Genomic DNA, 22259 nt, shown 5'->3' on the forward strand with positions numbered 1-22259 from the left:
GTAAGTTATTGCATAAGGCTTGTGCCAAAACAGGCTCGTTTATCATCCTGCAGACATTGTGACACTTAAAAATGAGTAAGTGCATGTTATGAGTACAAAAATATCTTTCTGATAGCCCATAAATCCTTATTGAAATAAAGGGAATAAAAGAGAGGCAAGGAGGATGCAGAGACAGCGCTTAAACTGTTGTACATAAAATCTGCCTTTTGGATTAGCTTTAGATTTCCATCTCCACAAGCCTGTGGCATCCAGACGTGTTGCAAAGAGTAGCGCGTTGGTGCTGACGCATCTTGCAGGACACCGCTAAAGATAAGGTGCCTTAAAGGTGCCCCCTGGCTCCACGTGGCAAGAGGAAAAGAATCCCATAATCCCTACATCCTCAGGAGAAGTAAAAATATGTGCCCTAGTTACTTTGCAGTTTGTAACTTGTGCTTTTGATATCTATTTCAGCTGTTCATGCTAAAAGTCTCGTAGCGATACTTCATCTTCTGGTTGCATTATCTCAGTATTTTCGAGCACCGATCCGACTCCCTGATCATGTGTCCATTCAGGTGGTTGTTGTGCAGGTAAGAGGGGCCTTACACAGCTCGTGGTAGTGTTGTGAAGTTGATTGAGGGGTTTCTTGAAAAATGTATCTGGAGTTTCTGGCTGGGCGGGCATGTATGTGTCTCTTTGGCTGACAAGAAACACGCGTGCACCTTCCCTGCCGACACTGCTTCAACCAGAAGAAGGCACAAGTGCTTTCCCAGATTCAGCTGTGGCTCACGCTATCTTACTTTGATTGTGAAGTGGCCAGACTGTGACATTAAAAATATATGAAACATTATTATTGTTGGAATGTGTTTATCACCCCGTATGATCTCTAGAATTATTGTTTTCCCCATTTTTTGACGCTTTTCTCACTTGTGTAGAGATTCAAATCATGCTTGGCACAGAATGACGGATTGTCACTGTTTATTACATTCAGATTCATGTTAGGTGACTAACTATCCTTTTTCAGCCCTGTGCATCCTAATTTAGTCTGATTACAGTATTGGTTTTCTCAAAAGCATGCAAAAAAAACCCCATCAACTGAATCTTTTGTCAGTCTCCTTATTAGAGCCTCATCCATTCACTCTTCATGTTTTTGTGTTCATCATTTTTCTTTCAGCTGAACTTGTGCTTGCTCTATCTTATTTGGCCTCTTCCCATTTAATCTGCTTTTCTTTCTCTCCAATTAACTTTGCCTTTATTTTTCACACTGCAACTGTCTTTATTTATGTCTTTTAACTGATGTTACCCTGGAATAATGGGTTGAAAGAGCTATTGCTCAAGTTTTGTGTGGCTGAAAATCTGCAAGACGGATCTGAGAAAGTAAACATTCTCTCTTCTAGAATTCAAATAGGACAAGTTTTTTAACTTAGGGAGAAATATGAAGGAGAGTCTCTGGTAAATGTATCTCTGATGTCTGGTAGTGACTCATTGATTCTCAGATTCTGCTTCCTGGGTTTCTCTACAGATCATGAAGGAGAATCCCTGAAAATCTGCACTTATATGTCTAAGGCGTCAAAGAAACACAGTTCCTTTGGCTATTATAAATGTATTATTTACACTGGTTTATCTCAAAGTTCCACCAAAACCAGCTTAAGAAATCTGGAGTACAGTGAGCAGGGCATCTTTATGATGAGAAACTAAATGAGGAAAACAACACAGTCCTAAAATGAAGAATCAGAACCTCTGCTGTCATTCCATACCTCCAGACAAATTTCCAGTTTAAATCAGTGGGCGTAATTGTCCTCTTGTTAAACAGGCTAATGTGGTTCAACAGCAAATCTGCTGAAGTCGGTACAGATAAACCAATTTGAAACAATAAGTAGCGGGAGAATCTGACTCACTCTTAGTTAGACAGCTGTAGCTCAGGCGCCAGTGGTTTGCACCAGAATAAAATCCAAGTAATATTGAGGAAGATTTTGTCCTGCAGACCCTGACCTTGGGAAAGCCAGTCAGTGAAACTCCAGAGCTCTGGTGGTTCCTATCAACAGAGGGTGGGGGCCAGTATATTTACTGTAATTGTTTGAGACACTTCTCATTTTTATTTTATGGTGGCTGGGTGTTTTAGTCTTAATTTTTAAGTCTCTTTTGTGCCCCATGGGACTGATTCTGTATCATGCATCATGTACCCTTTGAACTCATGAGGGTTTTAATCAACAATCAGCAGATCCTAAAGCCTAATTTAGTGGTCAGACTTGCATACCTCATGTTCTAAACACTCATGCATTCTGTAAAGAAAGATCAAGCCTAGGGAAGCTTAACAGACTATGCAGTAGCTGTTTTTAAATTCTGCTGTGTATGGTTTGATAAAGGGAACAGGAGAGAGAGAAGTAAAAGAACAAGGTACTTTTATGAAGTCTTTTAAGGAAGACTCCCTTAATTCATTTCATGATTTTGGTAGGCATAGAAACACGTAAAATGTGAGGGTTGCTGTGTTGGCTAGATGTAGTTTATTGCAATAGAAAAAAAGATATTTGTGAAACAAAAAATGTGCTCATGTCCAACAGGTAATCAGCCTAGTTCTTATGGAAGCTTGTTTCCTTTGGCTGTTTTGTACAAAAGCTGTTAGCAACGAGAGTAATATGAAATCTGGGTTTAAGCTGATTTAGGAAAAAATCTGATAGTTAGACCTTTTGTAGCTACTCTGTTATATTATTTTCTTTTCATGCCATACCAGTAGAATAAATAACTTTGAACAAAGCCCAGGCTTTGTTTGATTGTATCTGCTGAAATGACTGAGAGCTTTTTTGGAGAGCTAGGTCTTGTCATCAATTTGCCTTTTTTTTTTAATTATGTATTTATACCATCCACAAATAGTTAGATGACAGATTGTTTGTGTCCAAGAGATGGAAGTCAGAGAGTGTAAGAATGCATTGGCAGAGCAGCCAGAATGGCTTCAGCATGTTCTGGGACAGCAGTTCTTGGGTGCATAAACTACTCTTAGGCAAAGATAGGAAATTACTGAGATTAGATGTGTGCAAATCACAACCTTAATCAGAGGTCATTGGTCCCACTACCTGGGAAGGTCTGAAATGTGTTGGAGCAGCACAGCCTCCAGGTTCCCAAGAAGTCTTCTCTGAACGTGTGACAAATATATTTGTTCTTTCAAGCTCCGGAATAATTCAGCATTTCACTTTGGTGGGGCAATTATAAAACATGATCCTCCAGGTGCAATGGATTGTAACAAGGCATAGGCAAAAAGCCATCCAAATAATGGCAAGCTTTTCAGACTGGGACTTTGTGGGGGAAATTAAGTAGTTGGCCCTCAGTTACACAAAAATGCTGACACAAAAGGAGATAAGAAGAGATCTCTATTTCCAGATGTACTACCCAAGTTTCAGTTTTTTGGGGTTTTTTTTGTTCTAAGGGTAGTTGCCAATTTTAAATGATAAGTGATTAGGAATATCTTCAGGGCCTTCTGTGAAGTCTTTCAGCTGTGAGGGAAGAAAATGCCAAGCCTGTTCACTAAGGTCTTCTGTTGTCACTGGAATGCATGTCCAGCTTTTCTTTTTAATGGGGAACCTTAATTCATGCCTCTTTTCACAGTGACTTTCAAATAGTTGATGTTGATTTTTATAGTTTGTTGTTTCAATTTTAGCCACTGTTGCCTTTAAGGAACATGCTGGACAGTCTTTCAGTCCTCAGTAGCACCTCTCTGTATTTTTAGGAATATTGTGTCATTCTCTGTCTAGTACAACAGGTCACAACAGGTGACATCAGTGTTAGGGTCAGTTTTGAGGTGAAGAGTTTTTAAAGTGCAAGTATGAGAGCAGCCTTCAGAGAAGGTGCTTAGACCAGTGTTTTAAGGTCCATTCCGTTGGGAATTCACCAGTCTTTTTACAAATTGAAAGTATAGGAAGGTCTGTCTTGACATGTGCAGGTCAAATAAGTGTCCAGAGGATGCATGTTGTATTTGGGCAGTGTGGAAGTCCCAAAAATGTTCGTGGTCAGGTGCCAGACACAAAACTAGGGCTTGGCATAATTTTGGTTTGGGTTTTTTGTTTGTTTTTGTTGTTATTGTATCAACAACAAGATCAAGGTGCAGATTTTTTAATTTTAATATATTAGCTGCAGTTTATCAAAAAGGGAAATATTTTTTATATCAGTACTGGAGTATGTTTCAGGCAGTTTTTGTGTGCTTGCAGAGAGAAGGTGTAGAGCATTAGAAACCTGTTTCTGCTGCCATATCCCCAGACTGGTCACTGAAAACTACAGATGGCATTGCTGTGATGCTCAGCCCCTCCAGGAGATGAGAGCAGCAGGGCTCTTGCTGCAGAAGGCATCATTGGCATGTCAGAGTCATCATGAGGAGGAAATAAAAGTTTTCTTTCACCCTGCAGCAAAGGGAAAGATAAACAAAAATCCCAAACAGAGTGGAATTCCAAGTTGAGCTAGTATGAACTAGATTGTAATTTGAAGTTACTTCAGTTAGTACTGAAGACAGCACTTAACTGCTGTCTACACAAGCTGAAAGTGAAGATAGCCCTAAATTATGTCATTTTTCTTCAGACTTTCAAGGTGTGTGACAGGAAATGCCTCTGCAGCTGTTCTGTGCCCCCTCTCTCAGTGTGTAACACCTCTTTTAAACGCTCAGAGGTCCTCCCTGAATGCATTTTTTACCGTGTGCAAGATATTTAGAAACAGGACTTTAAAATATATCATGGAAACCCCCTGAAACTGTCATCTAGCTGAAAGGACAGTTCAGATTGCTCCAAGTGCCAGTCTAGAGTGACCCAGAGGGCCATGTTCAGCTTTTCTTGCAGATATAAATACATTTTTGATATATTTTAGTAATGCAGTGTAGAAGGAATAGGCTCAAGCCTGGCTAGCTCCTCAGCACATCATACACCGAGGACTGCCTCAGGTAGGGATGTGCTGTCTTCTCCAAGGCAGGAAAAAGCAGCAGCCCCAATTCACATGCCATGAAGGACTTTCCTAATAGGTTATTTTCTTTTTCTCTTTTCCACATAGAAGACAAGTCTAGGATCAGCATAAATCTACTTTTCTCATTTCTTTGTATGGCAGAGAGTGAAGAATCATGAATAATTGCCTAATGTCTAGACTTTAAATGGAGTTGTCAGCATTTGCCGGACTTCACTTTCTGTACTGCAAAATTTTGGTAATACCAGAGAACAGAATTGGCAGAGAGAACACAAAGAGAGGCAAAACATATGTGTGGTATTTACAGGGGCCCCAGATGACTGTGATCAGTAAACTGGAAACAATGTCAAACTCTTCAAGTGCTTCATTTTGCAGCTGATTCAAACAGCAGTGATTGGAGTTGGCTTCTGCTGCGTTGGGCACAGCCTCCGGACAGAGGCACCAGGAACGAAGGGCTTCTCCCATCCGAAGAGCATCAGAGTCAGTGCTCAGGCAGGATGGGAATGTGAATGGAAGCTCCATTTTGGTTTGTCAGAAGCCAGTAGAGCTCTTTGTCTGCAGAGAAAGGAAACACTGAGACAAAAAAAAAAGATAGAGTGTGAACAGTGCAGAAAGAACAAATAGCCTGGGAGCAAGATTTTTGCAAAAGAGAAGCATGGGCACCATCTGCCAAGCTGTTCATTGAAATACAGGGCTTAATTCAGCACACCTAGACATACCTCTACTAAAATACTTACATATGTGTTTGGGTGTTTCAAATGTCTCGCTGAATTGGGGCCTTTAAAAGAAAAGTAAATTAAGAACAATGGAGAAAGGAAAAGAAATACTTCCTTCTACAGGTGGAGTTTCAGGTTTCTTGTTAATGTACAAAAGAGTTCTCTGAAATACTTGCAAGGTAAAATAATATATTACTGAAAAATTGTTTAAGGAAAATTCTTACTCTGCAGGTTTCTTATCTAATTGTGTTTGTAGATCACAAATTTTTACTGTACCCTAAGCATTTGCTGAGAAAAATGTCACTTTTTTACTTTTTCCAGAAACGAGAAGGAATCCTCCAGTCTCGACAAATCCAAGAGGAAATAACTGGTAACACTGAGTATGTCAACACCACTTTGGCCAGCAGTTCAGTAATTGAACACAGATGTGTCTCAGAAATTCAAACATTTGCTGATATTTAGATTTCAGTATTGGGGTTCCAGGGAAGATGATGCATCAGCCAGTGACTGTATTTTAGCCTTTTCAAGAGCTGCAAACAAGCATCTAAAAATACAAAAGGGGGAAGAAATAGAGAGGTGGGGAATTAAAAGCAGGACTTTAGGGGTGTAAAATGAGGTAAGCCTTGTATGTGCCATCTCACTGAACATTTTATAAGAGAAAAGTTATTCCAAACCAGAAGAGAACACTAGCAGAATATTCTGGTTTCTAATTAAATGGAGAGAAGCTGCACTGTTGACTTACTATTAATCTGTATGGATTTATTTGTGGTAGTTATATGAAGGATCAACTGGAGCAAAATGCTGCAGTCCTTAAGAACCCAGCCCAAGTCTTGTTTTGGCTGGATTTGTATTGTAGTTGGTGTGGTAGATGCATCTTCAAAGCAGAGGGAAAAGTTTTCACTAAATCAACGTGAAAAAGCCTTTACTCAGGCAAGATGTGTTGATTAGGTTCAAAGTAGGGAGTATGAGATCTGGCCTCCTGTGAGACTTTAGTGAAGCCAAGAGATGTGATACTGATGGCCTCCAGACTGACCCAGATCCTCAGCTGGAGTAACTTGGTGAAGGTTTTCCTAATTCCATGAATCTACTCCAGTATTCACCAAGCTGAAGATCTTACCATGTATGCTGTTTTCTTTTGCAGCACAATATCTGCAAGTGAATGATATGTAACTGTGTTGTTCTTTTCCTTTGTTTTTTCCATAGGGCGTTATCAGGCAGGCATGGTAAGTTCATTTGATTATTGTCTCTTTCTGGGGCAGCCAAAGTGTACATGAGTTCTGCAGTGGGTGGTCACTTTGATCAAATTGCAAGAATGTAGAGGATTTCACATTGCCCTGGCAAATATGCACCACAGGCTGTTGTGGCAGTTAATAAAAGGGGAAAAAACCATTAAAATCACTCTGCCCATCTTTTAAACACATTTCATTGCTTTTCAGCACATGTTAATTTGCAGGTGCTTTGTGGTTTAACCTCCAGAACATAACAGTGGTATTAATGGTCATGAGTTCCCAGCATGATGTGAAGTGGTATCTTATCATGAACCAGCTGGTGAATGTGTTGATATTCTTACATCCATTACCTACTTTATTCTTTAAAGATGTTGAGTCGTTGTTCAGCAGGCCTGCACACCATGCAAGGACCTGTGCCATGTGTGTCTGACTGCCAGGATTGGGAATAGCCAAGTGCCTGGCCAACAGAAAACACTCACCTGAGTCTTGCTTTGTACAAAGTCTGCCTTCTACAAATGCCTTTGGATCTACTCTAGCTTTTGGGGATTTTTTAAATTGAGGAATATGAATATTTGTTGAGTCATTTGCTGTCATTCAGGTGATTGTCAAAACAGATATTGCTCAGAAAAGGCTTTGGTGCCTTTTATATGTATTTTCCTGTTTCCTTCAGAAGGTGACTACAGTAGCACTCCAGTCACGCTACCTTAGGTTGCCTGTCCTGCTGACAGTGCCCTAAATTGCATATGAGAATGGCCGGAAGCATCTATAGAAAGGATTGTACTGCAAATGTGTAACCACAACCCTGCTTGAGATGCTTAATAATGCAGTCAGTGGCCCATGGGGAAAATCCTCTGTAGGTGTAGTGACTAATGTAAATTCATGTTCTTCTGCAGAAAATGATTTGGTTACTTAGGTGTCTGTTTAAGATTTTATGCGTAAAGATACTATTCTTTCCTCATTTTTGAGAAACAGAGTCTTTAGGTAATCCAGATCCTGCCTGAAAATGATGCTTTTTTGTGAATAATAGAGAATAAGTTACTAGCAGCTTGCAGCAAGAGAGAAGTATGCAAACTACTTGGTACTTGGAATACAGAGAGTATATTGAAACATTTTGCTGACTGTGTTGTCTCAAATGAGTATGTGTCTCAGTAAGTGTTTATTCTGCACTGGAACAACTGCTGCTCAGTATATTAATGGCACTGAATGTTTTTCAGAAAGAGATGCATTCGACACTTTATTTGACCATGCTCCAGACAAGCTCAATGTAGTGAAAAAGGTTGGAAGGTTTTTATTTTTAAAATACATAATTTGTGCATGTGCATGCTTGTGTGTATCAGATTGTGTGTATGTGGTGAGTGTGTGTGGATATAATGTATAACTGGCGTGCTTTGCATACATTAAATACAATTAAGCTTTATGCTTAAATACACAAAGTCATGATTGTAGTGTTACTTTTTATTTAATGTTTAGCAGCATGAACTTAACTTTGGAACACGAAACAACGTATAGTTATCAAAGTTTTCATCAGAAAAGTTCTCACAAAATGTATGTTGAGTAGAACCCAGCTGGTACATTGGCTGTACTGATGCCAAAGAGATATCCAGTTTACAGCTGCCAGAGGTCTGACCCTAGAGTATTTTGGCTGTTGTCAGATTTGAGTGGAGTCCAATTGCCTACTTCCCCATAGTCTGCTATAAGTTTGGGGGTTTTCTGTGTTATAACAATGTATTTTTTTATATATATATATATATATACATATATATCACATTCATTTTATTTCTGTTCTTCATTCTTGTAAAAAATAAGAACAATTTTTAATGTCACATTTCAGTTTTAAAACTTGGAGGTTGTGTTGCAGTCTCTTCACTCATGCAAATTCTCTTCTGAGTGGAGTTCATACTGCTGGTGTTGAACTTCTGCCCTGCTGAATAGGCCTTCATTGCACTGTTTTCATATTTCAGACTCTCATCACCTTTGTGAACAAGCATCTGAATAAACTGAATTTGGAGGTGACTGAACTGGACACGCAGGTAGAGTTTTATAGCCTTTCTTAGAGGGGAGAGGTAGCTGCACTACGTTATGCACTGTGTCCCCAGCTTTATCCAGAAATTTTATTGAATGAGCTCTAAGATGTTATTTCAGGAGGAAACCCTTCATTTCTAAACACGTTTTTATGAAGAAGTCCTTACCAATTAAGCATCTATAACAGTTTTGTACTTTCATTAGCCTAAAAATTAATTAACAAATGCTATGTTCTGGGTGCTGCCAAGTGCTGTAAGGAGAACCTGCTTGTTTTCGTCCGGAAAGAATTCTGTCCGCTTGGTTTGCTCCAGCGTCAGGCTGAGCAGTTGTTTCCTGCCCACCTTTCCACAGCCACGCAGCCACATGGGATTACAATGGCTCTATTCAGGGAGAATTCACGGATTCTGGAGAGTAAAGCTACTCAAGTGTATAGGCAGCTGTACAGCTGGGCTGCAGGCTTGATTGCACCACAGAAATAATGTGCTACATGCTCTTCTTTCTTGCTCTCGTCTGCTAAATTGGCTGAAAAGAAGCTAAAAGAAAAGCTTAATCCTGCTGTATTAATACCTCCCCATGTGAACAATTGCAGCAGTTATCATAAGAAAATTACGGGATCAGGCAGGAAGGGATGGGATCTGCACTGTCAAAAATCCCCAGGTGTCTTCAAGTCAGGCTTTATTTTATGTCTTGATTCATGTTATTAAGAATCTCTGCTTTATTTAAACACCTACCAATCTGATACAGGTTTTTCAAAGATAAAATTAAGATTTGGATGGAAATAATGTGTAAAGGCTTTCAAAAGGGCATTCCCTATTTCTGCTTATTGCATTGTTTACTTTGGGGGAAAACATTATTCAAATGTACCTGGAAACTCCTTAAGCATTTATCTGAAACAGTATTCCCTAAGATGAGAGGTTGTATTTCCATCAATTAAAAGAAAATTACCTAGCTCAGGAAGGTGATGGGTTGCTAATAGACCTGGTGCCGCTGGGGTAGGAGTGAGAGGCCTGTGACAAAACCACAGAAACATGGAATGGTTTGGGTTGGAAGGGACTTTAAAGATCATCCAGTGCCACCCCTCCTGCAGGGACACCTTCCACAAGACCAGGTTGTTCAGAGCCTCATCCAGCCTTGGTTAGTTCCAGGGATGGGGCATCCATAAGCTGTTCCACTGTGCCCTGCTCTCACAGTAATGAATTTCTTCCTAATATCCAATCTAAACCTGCCCTCCTTCAGCTTAAGGCCATTCCCCCTTGTCCTGTCACTCTGTGCCCTTGTAAAAAGTCTCTCTCCAGCTCCCTTGTACCCCTTTTGGGTACTGGAAGGTGCTACAAGGTCTCCCTGGAACCTTCTCCAGGCTGAACAACCCCAGCTCTCTCAGCCTCTCTCCACAGGAGAGGTGCTCCAGCCCTCTGAGCATCATCATCACGCTCCTCTGGACTCGCTCCAAGAGATCCATGTCGTTCTTATGGACATCGCTGTTTTTTCAGATAGAAATGAACATATATTATAGCAATTTGATACCTTCCACTGTAATTACAGACACTTAAAATTAGACATAGCATTTAACTAAATAAATAAAATCAAAGAAGTGGGATGGCATCTTTTAGTTGCAATTTAAAATATTTTTTTAGTAGTTTGTTGCCTGTTCTGCATTAGACAATACATACCTTGTTCAATCAGAAGAGCAATGAGATATTTCTCAGAAAATGTACTGAGAAACTTTTTTTTTCACAGTTTGCAGATGGAGTGTACTTAGTCCTGCTTATGGGTCTCCTGGAAGGCTATTTTGTTCCTCTGCACAGCTTTTTCTTGACTCCCGATAGTTTTGAACAAAAGGTAACTAGATTGCATTTTTCTGTCAAAAACAAACATAAATATGTCTAGTTGTACAAGGATAACACCAACTTTTCCACATAAGTTTGATGCTAATAGCTGAAATCAAGAAAGGACTGTACTGGTAACCATTTCCAAGTATTTTAAAAAATTAGTATTAGTACTTACCCAGAATAAAACAGAAAATTGTATTAATGATGGGGTGGTTAGCAAGTGTTACAGATTTTGGCAGCCATTGTGTGGTGCTGTCATTGAACAAGACCTACTGTTCATTAATGTATATAGGATTACACACAAGCATTGATGACAGAACTGATTTTTTGTGTGTCCAAAATCCAAGAATTTAACGCTGGAAAGGTTTAATGGGTTTTGGAAACATAAAGGCATATATGTACAGTGTGTCAATTTAAGACCAACATTACGTCAGTGTCTGTAGCTATCCAGGCAATTCATCTGTCTGTTCAAGACAAGAGCACTTCAGGGGCCATCATGTTCCAATTTTTGAGCTTGCAGGAGGTGGGGTATTCTTACCTGTAAGTAATTTTATTATGGGTTACGTTAGTTCATGTTAACTTTCAATTACCTTTATATTTCTAAAACCACCATCACTCAGAAACAGCAAAACAATGGATTGTCTGGATTCCGTGGACCAGATATACAGAGCCCTAACTATTTTTTCCTTCTGAATATCTGGGTCTGCAGCTTTAAATATGTCTTGTTTTGACTATTTGTACTATACAGAGTTCACAACAGTGACTGCCTTCATTGTATTGCTAGGTCGTCAATGTATCTTTTGCGTTTGAGCTCATGCAGGATGGTGGATTGGAAAAACCAAAGCCAAGACCAGAAGGTACCTATTCTACCTTTTTTGTATCTGCTTCAAAATTTGTGTTGGGTCCAGATCTTACAAGGTTATGGTATGGCTAGATGAAGATTATAAATTAATCCAACAGCAAAAGGCAAGGTTCATTTTGTAGTGGCCAAGGAACTCTGTATTTTAAATGCACTTTTTCAGATGTTGCAATGCTTCCTTTCTTCATTGGCCAAACATATGCAGTAATACTCCAATATTCCCTGAAAGAAAGAGAACACCGTTGTGATTGGTGTCACTGGCAGAAGTGAATTGCTCCAATTGCTTCATTTTCCTCCATCTCACATTTTCATACTAAACTTCAAGTGTTCCAGTGTAATTTACAAGTTTTTCAAAAAAGAGGGAGATGTTGTGGAAGAAGAATTTCAAATGTTCACATAACTGCCTTTGAGTGCAGGACCTAATCATGCATACTTAAATTAGATATAGAGCTGGGGGCTGGAAATAGAATGTGCTTCAGGGAGGATAAAGGTTTTGCTGGTGACCTTAGCAGTATCAGGATTCCACTCCTCTTTGTTCATATACATACAGTGTTTAAATCCAGCTTTTCGGGCTGGAGACAGAACCCTTGATTCACCAGGTTAATGGGTACTTCTTGTAGCTCCTCCTGTGAGAAGTTACCACTTCTTACCATGCAGGAGCTGGATGTGCAGCTCCACTCTTCCTACCAAGAATGGTATCTGGGCTCCTGCTGGTTACCTACCATAATAATCAACGTGGCTGTGTCTTCCAAGACCAATTTCAGACTCACATTATATGGTGCTCACAGTCTCTTCCTGCCACAATATTGGATTGTCATTCCCTGAGGAGTTGACATAAGCTAATGTCAGAGTGTTGCTTCTAACAGTAAGAACTCCCTGGAGATTCAGGCACTCATTGCTGAATCAGGTTCTGCTCCATTCAGGATTTTTTCCATCCCTCCCAACTTCCTGATTGTAACAGCCACAGAGACACTCACACACAAAATAGTACATCTCAGGATTGAGCCTGTGCATTAAACCTGGACCTGCCCAGCCTATTTTTTCCGCTTCTTTTGATTGCTTGAACTCTTATCCACAGTCATGCTTAACTAAACCGCTGGTGAGTGTATCACAAACCTTTATGTTTGAAATAGTCAAAGTGAGAAGGGGGAAACAGTGAAATCGAGGGATCCAAGTAAAACACAGAGTATCTGTGATCCCTTACTCCCTGTGGAGGTTTAAAATTCTTATGGCATTTAATTTTTCAGGTATTTATTGCTCTAGGGGACAGCTAATTTTTCCAGTATAAATCAAGCCATAAGGATATTTCAGCATATATAAGACATTTCTTGTGCAATTATTGAAATGCTTAATATGAAACTTCCTGCCCAATGTGAATGGAAAAACACATCTGTTTTATGTGTTGTTACATTGGGCACAATGCCTGTACTTAAAATTTCCAGTGAGCAAAAGAGTATTGAAAAGGATCTTACCCTAAATGTGTACACTAAATACTCTTTAAATTCCTACACTGTTTCTTTGAGGTTCTTGAGGAAAAAATATGCTGAAAAGTGCTTTAGAATATGAAAAACATATTTAGTGGAAAAAAAAAGAATGCAGTTAAATAAATGAGTATGAAAACCGATGATTTTTATGGGGTGAACAGTTTATTTGGGTTATTTGCAATATAATTGAAAAGGTCTTAAAAAGCTTTCCGTGACCTTTTACTTTAAAAATGGCTGGAGCATTAATCTGCTGAGTCTATAATGAATTCATTTGCAGTTTGAGCTTTTTCAGATTACTCCTTGGAATGTGTACATCAAAGCCAAACTCAAGTTTCTCTTTTAGAAACTTGCAACCAGTAAAATGTTACACGTGTTGGTCAAACCTGTGAAGCAATGGAAATAACCCATCTTTCTTTGGGAGAATGCTTCTTTTACTTTGAGCCCTTCTGTGGAATTCTGTTGTGGTGGTGGTGGAGTCTCTTTGCATCTTTGCAAAGACCTAACAAAGTTACCTCTTTGTTAATAGAAGTTCTGTATTTGGAAAAAAAGTTGTTCTGCACCTTGCTGCTGGCCTGGAGGAGGAAACTTCTGGCGTTACATGCAAACAGTAATGCAGATTGCAACGGGATATTGTGGGTGCAATGCACCCTTCCTGCAGCTTTTGGCATTTCCTCTTCGTTTTATACCAAGCATTTTTCATCTGATTTATAAAGAGCCACAAACCCATGCTGGCTGTGGTTTCATGACCGTGCATAGGCTCAGCATAAAATCTAGGCTTGAGTGTTTGCACCCTTTGTCCACGGATGTAAATTTGCCATGTAGCCAGGACACCATGCATAGGTTTGATTGGATTAATTATTCAAAGTGTGACCCCTTCACAATCTATGAGAAACATCAGTGTAGATAAATATAATGGCTAATGATGATTACATCCACCATTTACTGGACTTACTTGGAGGTTTTGGCCAATTCCAAAAACCAAAGTTAGGAATTCGAGTTCCAATGCATTCAACAGAAAGAGACAGGACAATTCTAATCCCCTCTGCTCTTTCTGAGGGCAATTCTGAGTCCCTGTTTGAGATTGGCTATTCCTTGAAGCACTAGTGTAGAGTGCTGCAGTAGTACTTGTCAGTTTGTTTTATAGTTTTCTTGTGAAATAATATTGACTTTCTCAAGAACTGCTCTTTGAAACAGAAGGTATTCGTTAGCTTTTTGTTTCATATAAATCCTTTACTTTAGATGTTGGGTTTCTGAGGACTGATTTCAGCCATGAATGTCAGCTAACTCCAAGAATTTTCAGATGTTTGTTCGAGGAGCACTTGTACACCTAGCTTCTTTAGGTCCTCTGGAAAATTTAAACTTGCCTCTAGCTATCTTGCTGAAATTAGGCCTAGTAAAGGATGTTGCAGCTCAGAATGTGCCAAGTCCTACAATTCTTACATAAGAGGAAGGTTCCATTGGTTCCTGCCTGATGATTTTTTTCAAAATCATTACTTTTCAGCCACAACTGACTGAAGATGAAGTCATATAAGTATATGTAATCCTGGGCACTCTTTGACTTAGGAGCATCTGAGCTTGGTTGCATTTCAACATCAGCAGCAGTAGCTATTTGTATCCCTGACTAGAAGTGGTTAGAACACCAAGTTTTGAGTTGCCAGTTTGAAAATTGTATTTTATTGATATTTCTACTCTTTTTTGCTTTCCTTGTGATCTCATGTTCGTGGGCATTAATGTGAGCAAGGGAAGGGAGTAGAGAATAGACACTATTTCTGGAAAACATTTGGAGCTAATAAAGTTACTAATTTGTTTTCCCTTGTCTTTTTTCTAGATATTGTAAATTGTGACTTGAAGTCTACGCTGAGAGTACTGTACAATTTGTTTTCCAAATACAGGAACGTGGAGTGAAGAATTGATTTGGGTCACAAAGGAGTGTTAACAAAAAAAGCATCATAACTAGCATATCTTTCCTCAGTATTCCTCTGCACCTCTATCCTGAAAGGAGCTAAACCATTTACCTGAAGAACTTCTAATTGATTATTCTGGCATTACTATTTTCATAGTGGATTTAAAACTGTACAACTTATAAAGAAAAAAAGGTTTGGAGGAAGGTATTTGGGTATATTCTGGGAGAATTCATGTCTCGGTTGTCTTCACTGTTTTTTATAGGTGAAGCAACAATAAAAAAACTTTTGTAAGTTAAATTCAAATCAGCCTTTGGAGCCAATCATAGGAATATTCTGTAGTGAGTACTTTAATAATTTTTACATATATCTTTTTTTAATCTGGGAAGGGGAAGAATATTTTCTATGCATGATAAGACAGTTCCATTCTAATTGTGAGGAATGTGCATAGGGAGAAACAGCTAAATACACCTGTTCACATGACAGCTAAAAAGAAGAAACTTAGCCTGATGAATATATAGTTCCAGTGCTATTATTAGGCTTTCATTTTCTGGGTACAAACTGAAGTGGCTACTCATTCCTTCAGACTTATTAAAATGTGATACTTTGCTTTCAATATATGCAATTGAGCATTCCACAGAAGTACACTTTGCAGCTTGTCACTTCTTTTTGTTCAAGGCAGAGATCTTTTTTGCAAAGAACGCTTTTCAGGAAGAGACACCTGTATAATATAGTTTTTCTATAATATTTCTATTATTACATAGTATTAGAAAGTAGAAGAATGGCTTGTTTTTATTTTGGCAGCTTAATCACAGAATTATCAGATTGCAAGTTTAGATTGGTTGCTAAACAGAACTTAGAACTGTCCCTTTGGTTGATTTTATGATGAATGTATTTTGCTGCATAATCTTCAAGACAAAAAAATGAGATTCATTTTCTAGAAATGGTCAAAACTACTCCCATCTGCAAAGATTCCATTATAGTGTAAAGTTATTTGGCGATTTTACATGTCTACAAAGATTTTTTTATTTGATTACCACCAATTCTAAGCTGTTACCTGTTTGGTTTTAGCTTTAGCAAAGACACAAAAGGGAAATGGGAGTTAATTCTTCCCTTAGAGTGGTACCAAGCACCAGTTATGCTTCCAGAAGAAGCTGGTAGAGACTGCCTGGATCACTTCCGAAACAAAGCGTTCCATTGCAGCCACAAATTCTTGGGATCCTGGGTTACACACTCAGGAAAAAAATCCTTAGGCAGAGATTCCTAGATAACTCTTCAGAAATCTTTGGAGTGCAGGAGGGAGAGTTGTTAACAGCCGTCCAATGATGGCAGAGCTGGCTTAGGTAAAAGGAAAAGCAATGTCAGTTCTTCAGTCTTTCGTCAGGAGAAAGGCAGTGCTGGCAAGAACAGTCAATAGCAGCTGGATGTTACTTATGATGTAAAGCATTACATAGTTTTCAGTTTTCCAGGGCTTTTTTTTTTTTTTATGTAGAGCTTTCCAGTACAACATTAGCACAGAGGGAACTCCAGCAATTACTTTGTCCTTGGTAAACACCAACTAATGTTTGTAATGTAAGGTGATACTGACTTCTGCTGGGGGGCTACAAAATTATTTTTCTGAGAAATAATATGAACTTTTTCAAGGGGAAGTCAGTATTCAATCCAAAGGACAGTATCTGAATGTTCTCTGAACTCAGAAATTATCTGATTGTTATAAGCACTCTAAATATCTTTATTAAAATATTTTCTTACCTCTGTATTTTTAAATGAGTTTCTGAAATTAGAGGTACAGAAAACAACAGTTATTTGCCTTTTACAGGGAGAAATAACTGGACATTTTGACCTCAGTGAGAATGAACATTTTCATTGTATCTTTAATATCTGAGAAGCTAAACAATAGGAATTAACCAAACATTTTTGAGCAAACTGAGACGGAACTTCTCATGTATATAGCAGCAGCAATTTCAGCTTATTTTAATGTTTAACATGCAACTTCTTCATTTGCACACCTAATAGTAATTGTCATAGCTAATTAAAAAATGTATGATGTTTTTTCTGCAGACCCTGCTCAGCTTTTACATTTCGACAGTGCCGAAAGATTTTGATTGCCTTTGTTTTCATGAATGCATTTTCTTTAAAGAGGAGGTTTATATGCATAAAGTGAACAGTGAAACTGTTTTCTTTGCCTAGACTTCAAAATAAGTATTTCTTGTGCGATACTGGTATAACATTATTGGAGATTTATCTGTCAGACTCCATTTCCACCCTTAAAAAACACAAACTGAGACAGAATGATTAAATCCTCATGCTGAAATGCAATTATGCAGAACTGTAGAAACATTTAAACAATATCCAACCTTTACAGGATTATCTATCCTATGGTAAGAATTTATGTAAATTAAAATCTGCTATATAGACAACGGTGTCCTATGTAAATATAGATCTGTGTGATAGTTTTAACACTTACACACAAATAGTACATGCTGCCGTGTAGGAGTGGGTCACTGCTTATATTTTTGACAGTGTAGATTTAAATAGCTATCAGATAAATATGAAATCTAATATAGAGATTATATCTAATATTTATTGCTTTGATTCAGAATATTATAGAAATATAGAATACTACTGTGGACAGTTTGCTTTTCAGCAGTTGGTGTAGGCCAGCCCTTTCCTTCAGGGAAGGGAAAAGTTATCTGGGCCAAATTCTGCCACCTGCATTGCTTTTATTCTTGATACACAGCAGTGCCCCCTGATGTACTGCTGAAAGCAGAATTTTCCTCACTCTTATATCAAGATAGAAGTTGTTTAAATTTTTGTCAATCCCAGGTTTATTTATAATTACTTTAAATGATTAAATGTACCCGATTTAGCTCATGTAAGACACGAGCAGCCACCTGGAGAGGCCAGTTCCTCTAGAGGTCCCAGAGAGAGCCTGTGGTCTCAAGACTGCTATCTCAGCACTTTGGCTGGATCCTAAAGCCAGGTAGGGTAAGTCCAAGCCACTGCCTGAAGATCTCGTGGTGGTATTTGGATCCCATCCACCAGACCAATGTGCCTGTCTGTTGTGCTGTGTCACATAAAGGCCCACAGGTAGCTGAGCCTACCAAAACCTGGCCAGTTCTTGGTCTGCCTTGAGTAGCAAACAAGCAGTAAACATTGCTGCTGCTGAGGCATTATGAAACCACCAAAAGAACCATTTTGTGTGACTTCTAATTCATCCATTGCATCCAGCAATATGGTATCTAGGCTTCTTTTGTGGCTGGAGATGGGCATCCTTTCCCTGTTAATGGGTCCTGGCGTGCTCTTTCAACCACACAAAACATTGTTTGGGTTTTTTTTAAAGAGGAGCTACAGATTTTTCATAGTGTGTCAATAAGGTGTTGTCAAAATAATTACCTAAAATCCTAATGTCTTGAGGTCAGCTCCTTTCAGATTTTCTCAGCTGACTGGCTGTTATTTTCCATAAAGATCAGGCCCTGTAAAAAGGAGTCTTTGCATAATTTTACCCAAGACACACTCATAAAGCCCAGGATTGGATTGCACTGTATTTCTGATGGAGTACAGACAAACCAAGTTTCCTGTTAAATGAGCTGACTGTAGAATATCCAGTTCTTTACATTTCCTAGTCAGTAGTATCTCCATCTTGCAGAGGATAGCAGCCCTTGCAGCTACACAGCTCAGGAATTCAAGTGGACCTGCAGGAGCTGGATAAGGTCCTAATCCACTTCAATGAACTGTGGACAAAGTTGCCCACTGGCACATCTCCATATGAACCAGTGGCAGGAAATCAACAGAGCCTCTGTTTTACAGAGGGTTGCAGTGCTTGAGAATGGTTGCATTCAAGCAGACCTTGATGACTGAGGTAAATGCTACTTGGTTGACTTTTGTTCCTACTTTTTTTTCTGGTTTTAAATTCATGTTTCAGATTAATTTAGCAGACACCTTACTGCAAGCCACAGTGTTGTAAAGCAGAATGGCTTCTAGAAGTTTATTTCATTTGAGAAAGAGATATATGGTATTTAATATACTAGATACCAGCCTTAGGTCTAGTTTTTGTTATTCTTGTCTTCCTCCCAAAACAACTGTCATCAATGGCCAAGCATCCAAAGAGAAAACAGTGCCTTGAAGACCTCTTGCAAGATTTTTACACTATTACCTAGTAGACTTCTGTCATTTTACTGTAAGAATTAGTGTGGGCTTTCTCTTTACAGTCAAAGTACAATTACAGACTGAAGAAATCCTTTGTAAAAAGTTACAATTAGTTTGCATTAAGATATTTTATTTTGATTTGTCACATGAAAAATTGAGATACCATCACCAAAATGTTAAAATTAGGCATACCTCAGCATCCACAGATTTTCCGAAGAGGTTTTGGGTCATTCAACATTTACAAGGGCTAGTTTTATGTATTTTGAAAATATTTTGTGTGACTATTTCTTTCTGCAATAATGAGATTCTCCTTTCTGTCTAACAGTTTAATACCATGCACTCTGCAACAATGCTAGAGTCCTTGAAACATTTGGTCCTCAATTTCAATATCACACTAACTGAGAAGAAAGAATATTTTCAAAATTTGCTGAACATGTATCCGAAAATAATTATTAGTTGAAATTAAGCTGCGTTGCCTTCAACTGCAGAGTTAGTAGCTTTCACAGAATATATGTACTCTGTAAGTAAAAGACACACTCTTGCTGATTTTTTTTCCTGTGCTTTTTCTGAAACCTTTTGTTATGATCCACAATAAAATTTGCACCTGAAAATCAACACAGCATGTTGTTGTTGGGTCAAAGGATGAGTTGTCTGACAAAAAATTAGGGAGGCTGTGTGTTTTATGTTCTGGAAACTTCCAGACCTCTCCATGCATCCGGCCCTTTCCCAGTAACCCCTTTGTGGGTGTGCAAGGTGTTTATTATTATGTTCTGTGGGGGCTGGCGACAGCTGAAAGTGGGTTGGCAAAAGCAATCATGTAAACATATGTTTGAAATGATTAACAGCAGCAGGTCAGGAAAATGCAGTCTTTGACTCAAAGTAGCAAAGTCTACCTTTACTTTTAACATTGCTGTGATGAGCACTTCAGTGGTGATATCGCAGCTGGATAGAATGCAATTCTCTGCTGGGCAATTTTGTTAATTTCAAATCTAACAAAATGTTAGTGAAACATTAAAATGATTGAAACTATATTGTCCATTTCAGAAAATAATGGCATTTTGGAAGATTTTGAGATCTATTTTGTTAATAAACTTAGGTTTTTTTGTGACCCTTTAATGCAGGAGCTTCAATGCAGAACTTGGAACCAGTCCAAAATATAGATGTCTAAAGTGCTCCAGATCGACATTTATAGCTCTGAATTACTGGACTGAATCCAGAAGCAGGTGTTTGATCTTTAGGTCTGCTTGTAAAGCTGAAACCACCAAGCAGAGCTGCCTGATCAACAGGGAACACTAAAGACAGGGTGAGTTTTAAGGCTAGTCTTCAATCCCAGTCTGTTCCTCAGGGCTGGATAGAAGTAATTCTGCCTGCTTAGGATCCACATTCTTAACCCCCACCATATGCACTTGGAGCTTTTGTCCTGAATTTTATGGATTTTGTCTTGAAGAGTGAAGTAGACTTGCTGCTCTTCAAACATTGCAGTACAACACGAAGGTCACGGCCTGCCTACCTCAATTTTTTCATCACTGTTCACACAGAAGGTAAAAGATTGGGGTGTAATACCCTTCTGCAGCCGTTGGGAGTTATTCCTCCTCCTTTTTAGAAACCTGAGGCATGAAATGAAGGTGAAACAGTGTTTTTAGTATTGGAGGGGCACTGTTGACACCTTAGCTGCAACTCAGTGTGTAGAGTAACTCCACATTAACTGAGACAGAAGGGGAGCGCAAGAGAGAGCATAGCTGGTGATTGAGCTGTTAAAAGGTGGAAAGGGATCTGGGGGAAGAATGTGTCTTCTGGGCCTCCTGTAAGGCCTGCTTCTATATTTCAGTCAATCAAAAGGTGTTAAAGGTCCCAAACACATTTTGAAGAGAAAACAGACTAACATTACTCATCTCTGTTTCAGTGCAAAGTTCCTGCTGAGCTTTTGCTTTCACTCCTCTCTGCCAGGCCTGCTGTCAAAGCAGCCCCAAGAGAAGGTATTCCTACCCCACACAGCCTGCAGCCTGAGTTAGGTTTGCATTTCCTCAGGCAGAACAAATAATAGTTTCCTCCCCTGCTTCCTACCTGTCCTCTGGCCATTAGGTGAGCTCTGGTGGGAAGGTGAGCACCCTATCATCTCCAAGCTGTGTTTTAGGAGAATGGCAAACACCACTGCACTTTGTAAAGCCAGTGGAGGTTTCTTGGGAGCTTCTCTGAGCACAGCACTGGACTAAGTGCTGTGTCTCATTTTTGGATCCTAGCCAGATTAAAACCAGAACTACTCAGTCCCATTGAGACTGGTCAGCTTTGAACATATGCAGGCAGACCATGCCGGGGACTTTACAACTGAAAACCAAGGATGAATTTAGATGGCTTCAGGGGAAGCTGGTGCAACCTTGGTGCCTACATTCTGGGCAAAGAGCAGAAAATCTGCCTGGGGCAGTATTACTCACGTGGGCTGGGGAGGGAAAACAGGAGGAGCATCTTCTTCTTCTGGCATTGCCATGGTGTGGCAGACAGCACAGACTGTTTCCTACTTGTATAGAAAATACATATATAATGATACACTGAATACATGAATGATGATATGATGACACAGCCCTTGTCTTGAAAGGCTCACAGTCCTGCAGGAATGCAGGAGAAGAGCTGTGAACTTCTCTATCTCATGATAGGAACAATAGGTGTGGATTAGGAATGGAGTTCCCCTTTCTGTATCTTTCTGCCTTTAAGTTGTGGTGTAAAAACCAGGAGCTAGAAGGTGACCTGTGAGGCTGGCGTGGGTACCAGTCCCCAGGGGCAAAGGAACCAGAGGAGGTAAGAAGGCTGTTAGCTTAAAAGATTTCCACATTTCTGTGGTGAAGATGTAGGTGCTCAGCACTGGGCCACTGAGGTAAGTAAGTGTGTGGTTTTCCTAGGTGGCTGGGGGAGGAATTAATCCCCTTGAAGTGCTGCAGGGCCACCAGCTTGGGGGAATATTGCCAGCGTTACAAGCTGCTTGCATGTGACTTAGGCTTCCCGCTATGTGACAGTAGCTGAAACACGTCCATGTGCATATGGTTACAATAATAGAGTTTTGAAGGCGTCAGTCCTGGGTTTCTGAGCCTTCTGTACCTCCAGATCTTTCTGAACTGTTTGTTACAGCAGTTGAATAGACAGAAAGGACATCATTAGAGCAGGTCT

General features: G+C 39.4%; 1 protein-coding gene across 5 annotated transcripts in view; it reads left to right on the top strand.

Annotated features, from left to right (window-relative positions):
• The window catches only part of PARVA (parvin alpha), a 63085-nt gene extending 43370 nt beyond the window's left edge, over nt 1–19715 (top strand). For all 5 annotated transcript variants that reach the window (XM_032112484.1, XM_032112488.1, XM_032112487.1 and 2 more), the window contains exons 6-13: nt 451–566; nt 5949–6007; nt 6831–6850; nt 8071–8132; nt 8818–8886; nt 10616–10717; nt 11492–11564; nt 14879–19715. In XM_032112484.1, coding sequence (XP_031968375.1) covers nt 451–566; nt 5949–6007; nt 6831–6850; nt 8071–8132; nt 8818–8886; nt 10616–10717; nt 11492–11564; nt 14879–14955 — 578 coding nt within the window. In that variant the 3' untranslated portion in view covers nt 14956–19715. The remainder of the gene's footprint in view (nt 1–450; nt 567–5948; nt 6008–6830; nt 6851–8070; nt 8133–8817; nt 8887–10615; nt 10718–11491; nt 11565–14878) is intronic.
• The last annotated feature ends 2544 nt before the right edge of the window (nt 19716–22259 follow it).

Source organism: Corvus moneduloides, chromosome 6 (genome assembly GCF_009650955.1).
Source record: "Corvus moneduloides isolate bCorMon1 chromosome 6, bCorMon1.pri, whole genome shotgun sequence".
NCBI classification, from domain to species: domain Eukaryota; kingdom Metazoa; phylum Chordata; class Aves; order Passeriformes; family Corvidae; genus Corvus; species Corvus moneduloides.